The following is a 16,319-nucleotide window of genomic DNA, read 5'->3' as shown; positions in this document are numbered from 1 at the left end:
CTGTGGATATGGCCTTACACTAAAGAACCATGCGTAAGATGTCACACCAAACCACTGTTCCTTATCCATCACCTTCCATGTTCTATGTGCAAAGTGTGGCGGCTAGTCTTAAAGGTGCAGTGTGTAGAATTTTGGGTTTTATTTTGTAGAAAGTAATTATAATATCCATAAGTACATTTAATTTAGTGCATACTAGCTGAAAAACATGTTTTGAATTATTATTTTTTTCCTTAGAAAGGGTCATATATGTCCAAAATTCTGCATATTTTGGACCAGGGCCTAGTGCCGCCATCTTGAAAGTGTCATAGTTGGAATGTCATCAGGTGCATTGTTTGAAATTTAGAATTGTTCTTGTCCTTGAAGGCCACTGTAGCTTCTGTTATTATTCTAAAGGGGTGGGGTTACCCAGGGAGTGTTGCATTCTAGAACTTTCTAGAACTTACTTGATGATGTCATATTACACACTGCACCTTTAAAGCACCAGCAGCTTCTAAGATCGTTTCAATCAGAGCCACTCCCCTACAGATGTTCATATTATCTCTCTCGATGTGATCTCGGGGGAAACATTTACATCAAGCAACGGTTTATCTGAATCCATTAGAGAGCGGATAGGAGTTTACCCTGCTGTGTCGTGTTAGGAGATAACTAGGGCTGTCCCCGACATCGAATTTTCCTCAGTTGAATTGGATCTGCCTGTTTAATACAGAGATTTGATGATGTGCGATGCTATTTGGCAATCAGAAAAAAAGTGCATTGGAGTTAGATATGCGGCCTTCAGTTCTGACAACAAGAAAACAGTGGCAAAACCGGTAGGTAGCTGTGTGTGTGTGTGTGTGTGTGTGTGTGTGTGTGTGTGTGTGTGTGTGTGTGTGTGTGTGTGTGTGTGTGTGTGTGTGTGTGTGTGTGTGTGTGTGTGTGTGTGTGTGTGTGTGTGTGTGTGCAGCTTGGTAGGCTACACAGTAACTGTACGTAATGTATTGAATTTGGCAGAGTAATGCTGTGCTGATAAAAAACTCATTCAAGGGGTTGGAGTGTTGAGGGAGGGAGGCCCCCTATTCTGCATAACAAGCTCATCTCCGTTTTGTGTGTGTGTGTGTGTGTGTGTGTGTGTGTGTGTGTCTGTTTCTGGGTCTGGGTCTGTGTGTGTGTGTGTGTGTGTGTGTGTTTTTTCCATTTTTTCATTTTTTTCTCCCCGTTCCCCACACACACACACACATTCAATTCTCCATTGGACTCACACAATGCAAATCACTCATGGAGCCTATTCATGGAGCGCTGATTAATATGCAGAGAATCATCTCAAACAGTGAGCAGAGGAGGGGGATTTAACAGCCACAGCGGAGTCGTTTTGAACTATATCTATTTGGTACAATCTGCGCTTTTTGATTCTGTATTAACAAGACTACAGAGACGACATGAATTTATTGGATAATAAATCAAAAACGTACCAGTCTGACAATTTCAGAAATACACTTGTTTGAATAGTTTAAAATCGACTACGAGTCATTGGTTTCATCTGATTGTAAATGCAGAGAGAGGCTGTGTTCGAAAAAGCCATACTAACGTCCTCCCTCCTACATACTCAACATGTATATACTACATACTGTTTACTTAACTATCGATTGTGTATGCGAGGTTCGTCGGACCGTTTACACTGAAGTACACAGAAGCAATAAAGAATTAAAAAAAAAACGTATGTGTCGTTTGAAAAGACGCAATGCATTGTGGGGCGGTTGAGTATAGGAAAAGTAACCTAATCGATCCATACACAAAATATTCCCGGAAGGAAGTACTCATCCGGGCATTTCTCGCCAACACAAACTCCCATACACAACCACAACATACTCAAATTGACATCAAAATTAGTATGAGTAGGACTTTAGTAGGGCTTTTAGTATGAGTACGTTAGTAGGGCATTTCGAACACAGCCATACTCTATACCAGGGTGTTGTTTAGTTTGGCCAACATGAGAATACAGTAAAAGTAAAATGTTAAAAGTCGTAAAGAAATTCAACAATACACATAAAGACAGCGAGAAGAATAGGAAGCCAACGTATATGGAAAGAGTGAGCAGTGCAGTGAGTAATGGGCCTCATGTAAACGCCAGCAGCAGCTTAGGAGAAAAAACTCACATCTGGTAAAATGGAGTGAACTTGTGGTAATGACCCGGTTAGGAGACATTTTTTCGAATGCCGTCTCTCTTGTTTTGATAATACAGCTCCGGAAAAAAAAATTTAAGAGACCAGTCTGGATTTCTTTTTATTCAATCTTCAATCTTCATCTCTACATTACTTATTGAAAAAATGCTCTTAAAGGACAATATTCTTATCGTGAATTTTGGTAGAAATGTTGTCAGTAGTTTATAGAATAAAACCAAAATGTTCATTCTACTCAAACATATGCCTAGAAATTGTCACACAAGAGACACTGAACATTTGGAGTGGTCTCTTAACTTTTTCTAGAGCTGTATAACCCGGTTGTACAGTAGCAACAGTGCTGAAAAAACAGAATGCCTGACAATCTGAGCATGTGCTTGGCTGATGGTAATTTGATCGACATAAGCTGTGATACATACATTGGTACAAAATGTGTCTACAGTACATGTCCCTCCTTGAATGCATCCAGATAGATCTAGTTGATAATAAACAGAGCAAAAGTTCTGAAGAATCCACAATCTATTTTTTTTTTTTTTTTATTCGGAGAGCATGACTTAAAAAACGCCTTATAATTTTCCCCTTGTTTAGCTGCTTTTTCCAAGTCAAAAATAGCCTGTATTATTTTCATAGTGGCTTTGAACTCACCACACACACACACACACACACACACACACACACACACACACAGCAGTTAAAGTCCCATGTGTTTGCCATTTCGGAAATTGTGTATTTTTTTCTCTTTCTCTCTCCTTCAAAATGTTAAGTTCTACTTTTTTCCTCTCATTTGGGATATAGCTGCTCATTGCTTGATGCACGAACGAACACATTGTTTTTAGATCTAGATTATCATTAACCCTGCATTCCAATCCCCATACTTCCCTACTATTTAGTATGCCAGAAAAAAAGATTTAGGACATGCACGTTAATTGTAGTATGCTGACAATACATAAATGCCCCACTGACTCCAATAGCATTTTGGAGTATTCGTCTTTATTCTTGACATAATGAGAAAAAAAAAAACTTCCTTATCTGTTTCTTAAACTCTTCTGTACTTTAGTATGTAGTGTAGTAAAAAGAAAGAGTATGTGATTTGGAACACAGGGTTTGTAACTTTAAGGTTAACTTTTGCAACGTGTCAAGATTCCAAAAAAAACATATGGACCTGATTTGCTCTTAAAGCCAACTCTAGAAGAAAAAATCATAAAACTTTATAAATAGCATGGCAGGTGCACAGCAGACAAAAAGCAGGACACACTCTACTTGGAGCAGCACACACACACACACCGACACACGCACACACACACACACACACACACGCACGCACACACACACACACACACACACAAACGCAGCTTTGGTTTCAGGTTCAAGACCAATTGAAGAAATACAATTGAGGAAGTCCCTGTTTGACTACTAGTGGCATGAGGTTGAAAGTCTGCCAGACGCCCGAACACTGCACAGCAACTCAAAATACCACAAGGAAAGATTGATTGAGGAAGTCAGAAGTCAAGTCAATTCTATTTACAGATTATTTTTGGGCATTTTCAAGCTTTATTAGACACTACAGAGTTGAAATGGAGAGACAGAGAGAGGGGGGATGACCTGCAGTAAAGGTCCACGGGTCGGATTTGAACCCGCGACCACTGCAATGAAGCCCGGAGCCAATATGGTACGTGCTCTATCCACTACGCCACCAGAGCACCCAAAGTCAATTCTATTTATATAGCAGCCAGACGCAATATCACAAATTACAAATGTGCCTCAAGTGGCTATTTCACGACTCTGGAAATGCATCAATTCACCTCTCAACACCTAGCAACAGCAAATCACTAACTCCTAAAATTATATGCGAGCATTAGCAGTCATTGAGTATCACTTCTTCTGTGCAAATATTATAGCAGTTAATCTGAGGCAGTCTAGAGTAGGAGTAGGTGTTACGAATAGTTTGGTGTCTGTGAAAAAGCCAAATTGCCTTACACTGTTTCAGGTGGAAAAATAATAAGTGTGTAAATGGTAGTTCACTCAAAATGACACAATTTCAGTAGTTATCTTTATGAGTCAATTTACACGAGGCACATTGAAATTCGTCTTTTCGCATCTCCCCCCTCTCTCAAGTTACCACACTTCGGAGGGTCAGCCATAGTACAGCACCCCTGGGGCAGTTTGGGGGTTAGGTGTCTTGCTCAAGGACACAATGGTAGAGATGGTGGGCACCGTAGATGTAATAGCAGCCACCACTAGTTTTACTACTAACACCCTTCTCTCCGGTGCCGGGATCCAACCAGCTACCTCATGGTTACTGGGAGGAACCAGAGACCTCATGGTTACTGGGAGGAACAAGAGACCTCATGGTTACTGGGAGGAGGAACCAGAGACCTCATGGTTACTGGGAGGAGGAACCAGAGACCTCATGGTTACTGGGAGGAACAAGAGACCTCATGGTTACTGGGAGGAGGAACCAGAGACCTCATGGTTACTGGGAGGAGGAACCAGAGACCTCATGGTTACTGGGAGGAACCAGAGACCTCATGGTTACTGGGAGGAGGAACCAGAGACCTCATGGTTACTGGGAGGAGGAACCAGAGACCTCATGGTTACTGGGAGGAACCAGAGACCTCATGGTTACTGGGAGGAACCAGAGACCTCATGGTTACTGGGAGGAGGAACCAGAGACCGCATGGTTACTGGGAGGAGGAACCAGAGACCTCATGGTTACTGGGAGGAACCAGAGACCTCATGGTTACTGGGAGGAGGAACCAGAGACCGCATGGTTACTGGGAGGAGGAACCAGAGACCTCATGGTTACTGGGAGGAGGAACCAGAGACCTCATGGTTACTGGGAGGAGGAACCAGATACCTCATGATTACTGGGAGGTACCAGAGACCTCATGGTTACTGGGAGGAGGAACCAGAGACCTCACGGTTACTGGGAGGAGGAACCAGAGACCTCACGGTTACTGGGAGGAGGAACCAGAGACCTCACGGTTACTGGGAGGAGGAAACAGAGACCTCACGGTTACTGGGAGGAGGAACCAGAGACCTCACGGTTACTGAGAGGAGGAACCAGAGACCTCACGGTTACTGGGAGGAGGAACCAGAGACCTCATGGTTACTGGGAGGAGGAACCAGAGACCTCATGGTTACTGGGAGGAGGAACCAGAGACCTCATGGTTACTGGGAGGAACCAGAGACCTCATGGTTACTGGGAGGAGGAACCAGAGACCGCATGGTTACCGGGAGGAGGAACCAGAGACCTCATGGTTACTGGGAGGAGGAACCAGAGACCTCATGGTTACTGGGAGGAGGAACCAGATACCTCATGATTACTGGGAGGTACCAGAGACCTCATGGTTACTGGGAGGAGGAACCAGATACCTCACGGTTACTGGGAGGAGGAACCAGAGACCTCACGGTTACTGGGAGGAGGAACCAGAGACCTCATGGTTACTGGGAGGAGGAAACAGAGACCTCACGGTTACTGGGAGGAGGAACCAGAGACCTCATGGTTACTGAGAGGAGGAACCAGAGACCTCATGGTTACTGGGAGGAGGAACCAGAGACCTCATGGTTACTGGGAGGAGGAACCAGAGACCTCATGGTTACTGGGAGGAGGAACCAGATACCTCATGATTACTGGGAGGTACCAGAGACCTCATGGTTACTGGGAGGAAGAACCAGATACCTCACGGTTACTGGGAGGAGGAACCAGAGACCTCACGGTTACTGGGAGGAGGAACCAGAGACCTCATGGTTACTGGGAGGAGGAAACAGAGACCTCACGGTTACTGGGAGGAGGAACCAGAGACCTCATGGTTACTGAGAGGAGGAACCAGAGACCTCATGGTTACTGGGAGGAGGAACCAGAGACCTCATGGTTACTGGGATGAACCAGAGACCTCATGGTTACTGGGAGGAGGAACCAGAGACCTCATGGTTACTGGGAGGAGGAACCAAAGACCTCATGGTTACTCGTCTCCCCTTCTTCCTTCTAGGCCATCCTACCATTTTCATTACACTCAATCCATTTGTCAAAGAAACAGATGTCCTTCTGTGCTAAAATCATATTTAATTCCATCCATTATTCCATCATTTCTTGGAAGGTGATGTGGCCTCCCTCATCTTAATGTTTGTTCCTAGACTCAAAATGTAATTATAACTGAACTGGAGCAGGAAATCAATAAACAAAATTAAATTGCTCAGCCTTCAAAGAAAAACTGTGTGATCTCGTCATTAGCCTTTTAATATTCCCAGGGCAACAATATAAATAATATGATAAAAAAAATTTGTGTGATTTTTTTATCTTCTGTTCCTCTCTTGCAAAAGGGCAGAATGAGCCACAGTTGCCTAATTATCTCCCGTCCTCCCATATACTAGGTGCAGTGGATTGCGTGGGTGTCAGGAATATTTTGGCTTTTTTAGGATCATGAATCATACAGAAAGAAAGGTTGAACATATCTCGACTGTTCCTGGTACCACACGCCACTTTCTCTACACCACTAACAGTGACACATAGACAGTGTTTGGGTGTTAAAAAGTGGTAAGAAGTAGATTTTAAAATGTGCTATATGGGAAACTTTTGAATATTTCTGAAACAGTCTCATTTTTCTTCTGATGATCATAAATGACATGTAACAGCAAACGAGACCATCATTGCAAAGAATGCTGTTGATATATATAGTTTTTCTTAATGCCTTTGTCATGGGTATACGCTCACCCAGGAACAACAGCTGGCGTGGTCAAAACACTACCGCTTTTGTCCAAAGGGGGGCGCAAGAATGAACACAAACGGAAAGTTCCTCGAAGCCCCTTAAAAAATAACTTCTGTAAAACTAATACAAAGCATGTGTTTCGGTAACCCGTACCTAGCTGCTAACAGTAGTCTACAGTTGAATGTGTCGTAGAGGTTTGCAAAAAAAGTCGAGTCACAATTCTGCAAGTTGACACCCACCCATTACATTACTACATCCATTACATAATGTCCAGTCGGTTGCCAGAAAATGACCGGTACATTTTGGCTTATCAGATACAAAGTTTAGTTTGTCCGCCAGAGGGAACTGACATGTTTATATTTTCTACATTAAAATGTCAAGCTAATTACATATCTCGGTCACAATGTATTTCACAAATTTGAGTTTTCAGAGATTTCTCATTATTAAAACCTTGTAGGAGGCGCAAAGTCACACACAATCGCACGCACACACACACACACACACACACACACACACACACACACTTGCGAACAAACACACACACACACACACATATCGACTCATATAAACCTCAGTGTTTCCCCCAGCGCTTTATAGCTAAGGCGGCCGCCTTAGCAACGCCAGCCCCCCGCCTTGACTACCAACCACCCCCCCAAAAAAAAAAAAAAAAAATTATTTAATTTTTTTTTTTTTTTTTTTTTTTTTTAAGTGCTGCACAATTAATGTACTAGCAAGCGCGATGTGTACTTATACATGGTCATAACTGCGCGAAAGGCCGCGATTTGCGGTAAAAAGCATGTGTCTCCAAGCGTTTCTCTATCAGCTGCTCTGTGTCCACGGCTTTGTGCGCGCGACCGTACTGCACCGCGCGACTACGGCATGCACGCGGGAGAGTTAAACGAGCAGAAGCAAACCGACATTTAACTGGTGGCGATAATAAACGCGGTGCAGTTCTATGGGGATATTTAGCTGAACAGAAAGAAGTGCTCTGCAAAGCTAGAACAGTTTAAGACTCCACATCACTGTGGCAACACAACCTATCTATCAGCTCAGACAGTGCAGAGAAAAGTTTGATGAATGCATGAGAGTGATGGCCCAGCCAAGTTTCAGTAAGTGTTTACAGAAGTGCCACACTGTTACTGTCTTTGACCTTTGGAGAAATGTATTTAGTCATTTTAAGGGGAAAACACATTGTATTTATTATTTCAACTATTGAGTTATTTTTCAAACAGCATGCTAGTGTAGGCCAAGAAGATTTATTTTCTGAATTTTCAATGCTGCTTTATTTTTACGTTTTAAATTTGGAAATACATGTTAGAAAACGACCAATAAACTCTGTATTTAAAAAGAAATCAAGCAAGTAGGCTAAAAACAACCATTAATGAATTATAGGCTATCGCATCACAATAGGCCTATTGTCCACAATAATCGCACAACAGCCCCCCATCCAAAAAGGAACTTTAAAGTTGAATTTTCACTTTTATGTGCATACACATGTTGAGTGTATGGTCCATTATTTGTATTTAGTGTGTCTGTATAGTATTGCACCAAAACAGTAGAAGTTTTCTTTAATTGTGCTTTGTACTGTCTGCATGTTTGCACATAATTTGTACCTGCACATAGCAAACAAAATTGCACAACTGTAAGGTCAGTGTCTGTTGTATTCAAATTAACAGTTTATTTCTTTACTGCGCATTGGCATCTTTGAGCAAAATACCCCCCAAATTTTCGCCGCGGCGCTTTGCGCCGCGCCTCCAATGGCCCTGGGCAGTGACCACCTTGACTAAGCCATTTTCTGGGGGAAACACTGAACCTTATATAAATACATTTTGAAGCAGGCAACAAACCTTACGAAGAGGGGGCAAGAAACATGGACTCAAATAGATTAAACAATGATTCTTTTATTTTTGCTGTCCAATATTGATATCAGTACCAGTGACAACATTCCTGTTTGGGTCAAGCTTTGCATATTCTAACTGGTGGCCTAAATAGGGAATAAATATAGCAACAGTGGAAGCCATATGGAAGGGGGAGCGGTGACATCAAAACTTGGGGTTAAAATAATCATTCTTCTACATTTTAATTGGGACAATGTCTACTTGCTAGAAAAAAAATGATATATTTAACCACCATACAATTCCTCCTCTCTCCGAGCACTCCTGGGGGTCCTTGAACTCCACTTGGAGCAGCACACACACGCTCACACACCTACGCACACACACGCTCACACACCTACGCACACACACACACACACACACACACACACACACACACACACACACACACACACACACACACACACACACACACACAGTTATACACAGTTATACACAGTCATACACACACACACACACACACACACACACACACACACACACACACACACACACACACTTGCAGTCTATAGAAAGAAGTGGGCAGATGCAGGGAGGGAAGGGAGGAAGCAGAGAAGGAGCAGTAGAGGTGGGGGTTTTTAGGGAGAGAATATCCCTCCCCCCCCCCAGTCCCCCGCCCTATATAACCATGGGAGCCCTTGGATTGGGTCCTATTGTATACATTGAATGACTATTCAGTGCTCCTCAATGGATGACGAACTTCCCCCTCCCACCCCAAACCAACCAAATTAAAACTACGAATAAATCAACCATGGCATGTAGGCAATAAACATGAGTTTTGCGCCTAAAAATCACACCCCCGCGCGCAAGAACCCCAAGATGTCTACTATAGGCAAGCTAATAAATAAAAAAACACAAATAAAGGTTGTGTCACGTAAAGAAAGGCAATAGCTCTTAACCTATATGATCAAACTAATGCGAAATTCTAAACCCCATGGCGCTTGACACATCCGCACAAAATGTTGTTTTCGTGCCAAAATCCGAGGATGGCCAGACGACTAGAGTAGGAATGTGGGACGCATTTTTAATCCCTTCAACAACAGCACAACAAATATATATTTAAAAGCGTGTTCATATGAAGCACAAAGCTGAATTTTCACCCTGATAAAAGATCTCCTTGAACCTATGTGTGAATAGAACTGAAACAAAGCATCCCCTTGGCAAAGAGCGAGCGAGCGAGAGAGCGACCCTCCATCCCTCGGTGCGTCACGCCTGACCCAGCACAAGTGAGACGATGCACTGGTGGCGAACGGAACATATGCTATTTAGTTCAAGCTTAATGGATATTCAAAAGCTGTTTTTAACGACCAGCTATTGCGAGGATAGGCGATTTCTCTAGGCATAAGAGGGAACAACAATCACTCCCTTACACCACCAGGCATAATCTATATCCTACGCCAGCATCCACTAACCTTTTAACAAACACATTGAAAGAAAACAACAGCACGTGTGTGTAATATTAACCACGAATAAATCAAAACAAACACTAGCCTATGCTTTAACTCAAGCAGGAGAGCAACCCAAGTGGACCTATAAAACCATACGCTTCTGTATTGCGCGGAGATATTCAAAAAATTGCACCGAGGCTTCAGCTGCGAAACTATGGGGAATTGAAACCCCTTGTAACTGGATATAGGGCGTCCAGAGGGGGGCTATTTTGGTGCTTTTGAAAGGCTCAAAACAGAACCAAAAACTCTCACTTTTTAGGAGGAACTTTTAGTTTAATGTTGCTGGTGATTCTCGCATAGCGCCAGTTTCTAAAAAAAAACAAAGCTGTCCGAAGTCAGTGACAGCTAAGGGGGATGCAGCTGGCGGGACTAGTGCGAAAGGATGCTGCTCCTGCTCCACACACACACACACACACACACACACACACACACACACACACACACACACACACACACACAGCACTGCCTGATTTTAAGGACCATTTTAGCGCTTAATTTCATCCACCACAAAGCCCCAATGTGACAAAATAATACGTAAAAAAAAAAGAGACAGCTCCCTTACCTGCACAGCCAACGAATAGAAATCCCCAGATGAGGTCCCGTATTTGAAGCATTGTAAATGTTCTCACTGCTATCCTCCCTTGAAGAGCCAGGCGCACTTTAACCAAGCCGAAGTGTCTCTCTCCTCTCTCGCTAGTGATGGTGGTGGCGGGTGGGTGAACGGAATCGGATAACCAGTATTTTGTTTTGTTTTGTTTTTCTTCCCAGGAACAACAGCTAACCGGCGGATGGATAGAAAGAGATTTTTTTTTTGGTCCTTGTCGCTACCCGTGTTCGCGGCACAATGAGTGACAAGCAGCAGTAGCAGCCGAAGCACGCACTCAACACGCAGCACCAACCAACACACTCAGGCGCTCAATAAGAGATAGGCTACCGACACGAATTACTCCGCCCGGTAGGCTTTACCCACACACACACACACACACACACACACATGCAGGCAAGCAGAGGCACACACACACACACATGCACATGCAGAGGCGCACGCACACACTTGCAGAGGCACGCACACACACACATGCAGAGGTGCACACACACACACGTAGAAGGACGCTCACACACACGCAGACGCACACACACGCACGCACACGTAGAAGGACGCTCACACACACGCAGACGCACACGTAGACGCGAACACACACACACATGCAGAGACACGAACACACACACACACACGTAGAGGCACGAACACACACGCACACACACACGCACGCACGCACAGAAGGGGGCGGGCTGAGGCTGCTGAGGTGAATGCTGTAACAAAGTAGTGCGCGCGGAGCAGTCGGTGCAGACAGCAGATGGCCACCAGATAATTCGGATTACTGAGTTTGCAAACGCGCTAATGTGGTTTAGAAACACAAAGAACAAGACAATCATTCTGAACCGACGACACCAATTAAAAGGTGTGATGCGGATTACTAAAAAAAATAAAAAATACTTCTCATTTGTTGCTCTTAACTCCATTGTTTAGTTGTTTTTATTTATTTAAATCACATACAATACGTTATGCAACATGTTTTTCACACTTATTTGGGGGAATTTTTAATATTTTTTTGTTTATTATGAAACTCAAATTGTCCTCCATTTTTATTTATTTTTTATAAACCTGGTCACCTTACCCTGATTACACAGACAGGTGTAACCAATAAGATAGCAGTCTAATTAATTAATTTAATTAATTGATTGATTGTTTTTTGTCTAATCCTAAGTGGCCTAGCAGCTTCTCTCACTTTAAGCAATGGCTGTGTATTGTATTGATTGTACATGTGTTGCTATATATCTGGAAGCCTATAATCTCCAGACCAAAATCCCAAATTAATTGAAAGAAAATGTCTTCAGCAGACGTTTTTTTTAAACTTAGCATTTGGATAGCAATGTTTTAAAGTGACCCTAACCTATACCTAAAATATATCTTGAGCATCAAACACTCATCTTCTTTAAGGCTTGACAGATGACTATTAGTTTAGTTTAGTTTTATTCGTACAGATAAACAAGATTAAAATGGCAAAAAGATGCACAGAGACATACAGACACATAGACATACACACTGTAAATGCACGGTTAGGACAAAAGAAACTCCTGAGGGCTTATAAAGGATGTCCACCTAACATTACAATACAACAAGGTGAGGTAAAGAAATACATTAAAATAAAGTATTCAAGCTTCAAGATTGTTTATCTGTCATATGCACATTAACAACTACAGCAGCATTCATTGGCAATTCAATTATGTTCCTCTCGGTCTCAACAATGCAATATTTTCTTTATTTTGTAACCTTTATTTATACAGGTAAATCCCATTGAGACCGGAGACTCTTTTTCAAGTGAGACCTGTTCCCATTCCCACGTTACCATTCACACACATTCATACACAGATAGCAGGCTGACTATATCGGGAGCAATTTAGGGTTCAGTGTCTTGCTCAGGGACACTTCGACATGTGGCGGGGAGACGGGGGGATCGAACCACCGACCCTGTAGTTGAGGGTCGACCGCCCTACACACTTCACCACATAGAAGAAGAAAATGTGAAGAGAGCCATCCGGGACATACACAATAGTGCAAGGACACGGTGCAGATAAAAAAGTGCAGGGGATCGGGTGCTCCAGTGGTGTAGTGGATAGAGTGTGTACCATATTGGCTCCGGCCTTCGTTGCAGTGGTTGCGGACTCAAATCTGACCCGTGGACCTTTACTGCAGGTCATCCCCCCCCTCTCTCTCTCTCTCTCTCTCTCTCTCTCTCTCTCTCTCTCTGTCCCCATTTTAATTTTGTACTGTCTAACAAAAATGCCAAAAAAAAAAATCTTAATTAAAGGTGCAGTGTGTAATATGACATCATCAAGAAAGTTCTACAAAGTTCTAGAATGCAACACTCCCTGGGTAACCCCAACCCTTTCGAATAATAACAGAAGCTACAGTGGCCTTCAAGAACAAGAACAATTCAAAATTTTAAACAATGCACCTGATGACATTCCAACTATGACACTTTCAAGATGGCGGCACTAGGCCTTGGTCCAAAATATGCAGAAATATGGACATATATGAGACCCTTTCTAAGGGAAAAATAAATAATTCAAAACATTTTTTTTCAGCTATTATGCACTAAATAAATGTACTTATGGATATTATAATTACTTTCTACAAAATCTGCTAGGAAATAAAACCCAAAATTCTACACAGTGCAGGTTTAACTTATATAATAGACATTAGAAAAGTGGATGTACAATATGACTTTAACCTATCTGTAAAAGGGACTTTAACCTTTTTCCATGGCACTCTAACCCACTGTATTTACCAAAAAGGAATAGAAATAAAATCCTAAACATATATAGGAACCTTTCAAATCACTCACATCACATGCATCATATAGCCCCCTTTTTCCTCTTTCCATCTGTACGCTCAATGTGTTCCAAACCCTCATATTTCCTCTAGTAAAGTACTGCTAAATGCACTGTTTCCATTCCAGCTATACTGACTCACACCATGTGCACTAGTTATAGGCATGACAGCCGACAGCTTCTGCTCTTTCACTTGTCAGGGGAAGTGCTTTGCCATTGGTTGGATTGACAGGTTGAAATGTGTAGAATATAGCAGAGGGCTTTTAACACACACACACAGATACACAAACACACACACACACACACACACACACACACACACACACACACACACACACACACACACACACACACAGATACGGACACACACACACACACACACACACACACACACACACACACACACAGACACACACACACACATACGGACACACACACACACAATGTGGAGCAACATAAGCATTGATGTGTTGGTGACCTGACAAATGTAAACGCAATATTCAGTTTCTTTACAGATGCTCCGAGGAACTTTCCGGTGGTGTTCATTCTTGCGCCCCCCTTTAGATAAAAGCGGTAGTGTTTTTACCCCGCCAGCTGTTGTTCCTGGGTGAGCGTATATACCCATGACAAAGGCATTAAGAAAAACTATATAAAAATAGCATTATTTGCACTGATGGTCTCGTTTGCTGTTACATGAAATGTATGATCTTCCAAGGAAAAATTAAACTGTTTCAGAAATATTTAAAAGTTACTCGTAGCACCTTTAAGGAAAGTAAATGCGTTTTTTTTTTAGCTAAATGCTCCACAATGTTCCCAGCTTTTGTGCCAGCTAGATACTGTCGCTTTCAGGAATGATAAGTTGTTTTTATTTCATTCATAGTATTGTATTGTTTATTGATAGTTTAATATATATGTATAACTATCTATATTTATATTATATTTTTATTTTTTGTTTTTATGTATACGCTTGTCTTATTGATTCTAAAATGTATGGAGTACTTTTGATTTATAGATTGAGAATTATTCAATAAATTTAATTGAAAAAAAAAATGTTGTAGCTTTCAGTGGGTTAATCAGACCTTTCTTTACAGAGATGCCTCCTGTGGAAAACAAGATTATAGGTTATTAAAAGGTGCAGTGTGTAACTTTGGGTGTGTCAGGGAGGTGATAATTGTCTAAGGTCTATTCTTATAACTGAATAAATAAACTTTCTACACAGGAAAATGTGATCCCTGGAACATTGTTTGAAGTAAAAAAGCTTCCTTAAATGACTGATACTTAAGTTACTGTTGTTTACAGCAGAAGGGCCCACAGTTTTATTCACAAACATATTCTTGTCCTATGTTTGGTTCCAGGTGCACCAAAATGATTTTGTAAAAATATAGCTGCTACTATTTGAAATAAACATGTGTCCCTGATGTGGAGGAAAAAATCTGTTACGTTTTTGAAAAATGTCATAAAACTACCCCTGTGTTCCAATCCCCCTACTTCCCTACTATTTAGTATACCAGTAAAAGATTTAGGATGTCCCAATACATGCATGTCTATTGTAGTATGCTGAAAATACATAGTTGCCCGACTAACTCCAATAGCATTTTGAAGTATTCGTCTTTATTCTTGACATTTTGTGACAAAATGAAAAAAACAGTCTTCCTTATCTGATTTGTTTTTCTCTCCTGTGGCCCTAAAACTCTTCTGTAGTTTAGTATGTAGTGTAGTAAAACGAAAAACTATGTGATTTGGAACGCAGGGAACATCCACCCCTCCCACCATTTAAAATCCAGATTCCATCAATATGAAAGCTTTCATTTTAAAAACATGAATGTAGGATGTGCTTTCTTCACTGGAAAGTCAATTTTATGTCTGTCAAGTTTAAATATGACACTTGAATATGAAACCAAAATTGGCTGCCAAACTAGTAAGCAAACATGCTCCATGGTTCACGGTTTACTCACATTTTAAAAAAAAGGTTAGGTGAGCACAGAGACATTTTTACCATTTCAGCAGATTCATCTTGAGAACAGCCTTTCCCAAACTCTGGCACATACATCACTCTGTACAGCTAAGGTCAAACTGCCAAGTGTATAGCAACAAAAAAAGTAAAACCCATTTTCAAGTGGGGATGGGTGTGTGTGTGTGTGTGTGTGTGTGTGTGTGTGTGTGTGTGTGTGTGTGTGTGTGTGTGTGTGTGTGTGTGTGTGTGTGTGTGTGTGTGTGTGTGTGTGTGTGTGTGTGTGTGTGTGTGTGTGTGTGTGTGTGTGTGTGTGTGTGTGTGTGAGTGTGTGTGGCTGACTTTAACCGCAGTGTGAATTCTTGGGAGGCAGAATCATAAATATAACAACCATACCTTTAACTTTTAACCTCCTATGAGGAACTTGTAAATGTTTAGCGGTCTCAGTTTTTTCCTCTGATGATCGTAAATGACCTGTAACAGCAAACGACACCATCAGAGGAAAGAACACTCATTTTATATATAGGCTATAGGCCTAGTTTGCTAGTTATTATTAATGCCTTTGCATGGGTAGGATTTCCCGGGAACTTAAAGACCTACTTCACCGGTGGAAATATGTACCGTATGTGTATTGAACTCTGAGATCCTATGTAGTATAAATATGCAAAAACTATTTAAATCGGTTCATCGTAGCCTGAGATAACACAGAAAGAGTGTTTTATGGTCTCACTGTCTAACCCTACATTTTACTAGTGTGACATCAC

General features: G+C 41.8%; 1 protein-coding gene across 1 annotated transcript in view; it reads right to left on the bottom strand.

Moving 5' to 3' along the window:
* Nucleotides 1-10,843, bottom strand: part of ncam1a (neural cell adhesion molecule 1a) — a gene marked incomplete at its 3' end in the record, with an annotated part of 346,030 nt that extends 335,187 nt beyond the window's left edge. The window contains exon 1 of the mRNA XM_080040722.1: nucleotides 10,771-10,843. Coding sequence (XP_079896848.1) covers nucleotides 10,771-10,822 — 52 coding nt within the window. The 5' untranslated portion in view covers nucleotides 10,823-10,843. The remainder of the gene's footprint in view (nucleotides 1-10,770) is intronic.
* Between the last annotated feature and the right edge of the window lie 5,476 nt (nucleotides 10,844-16,319).

Source organism: Ammodytes marinus (assembly GCF_949987685.1).
Source record: "Ammodytes marinus genome assembly, chromosome: 14".
In the NCBI taxonomy this organism is placed as follows: domain Eukaryota; kingdom Metazoa; phylum Chordata; class Actinopteri; order Uranoscopiformes; family Ammodytidae; genus Ammodytes; species Ammodytes marinus.
The sequence above is the reverse complement of the archived record's forward strand: the minus strand, read 5'-3'. Positions and strand labels throughout refer to the sequence as shown.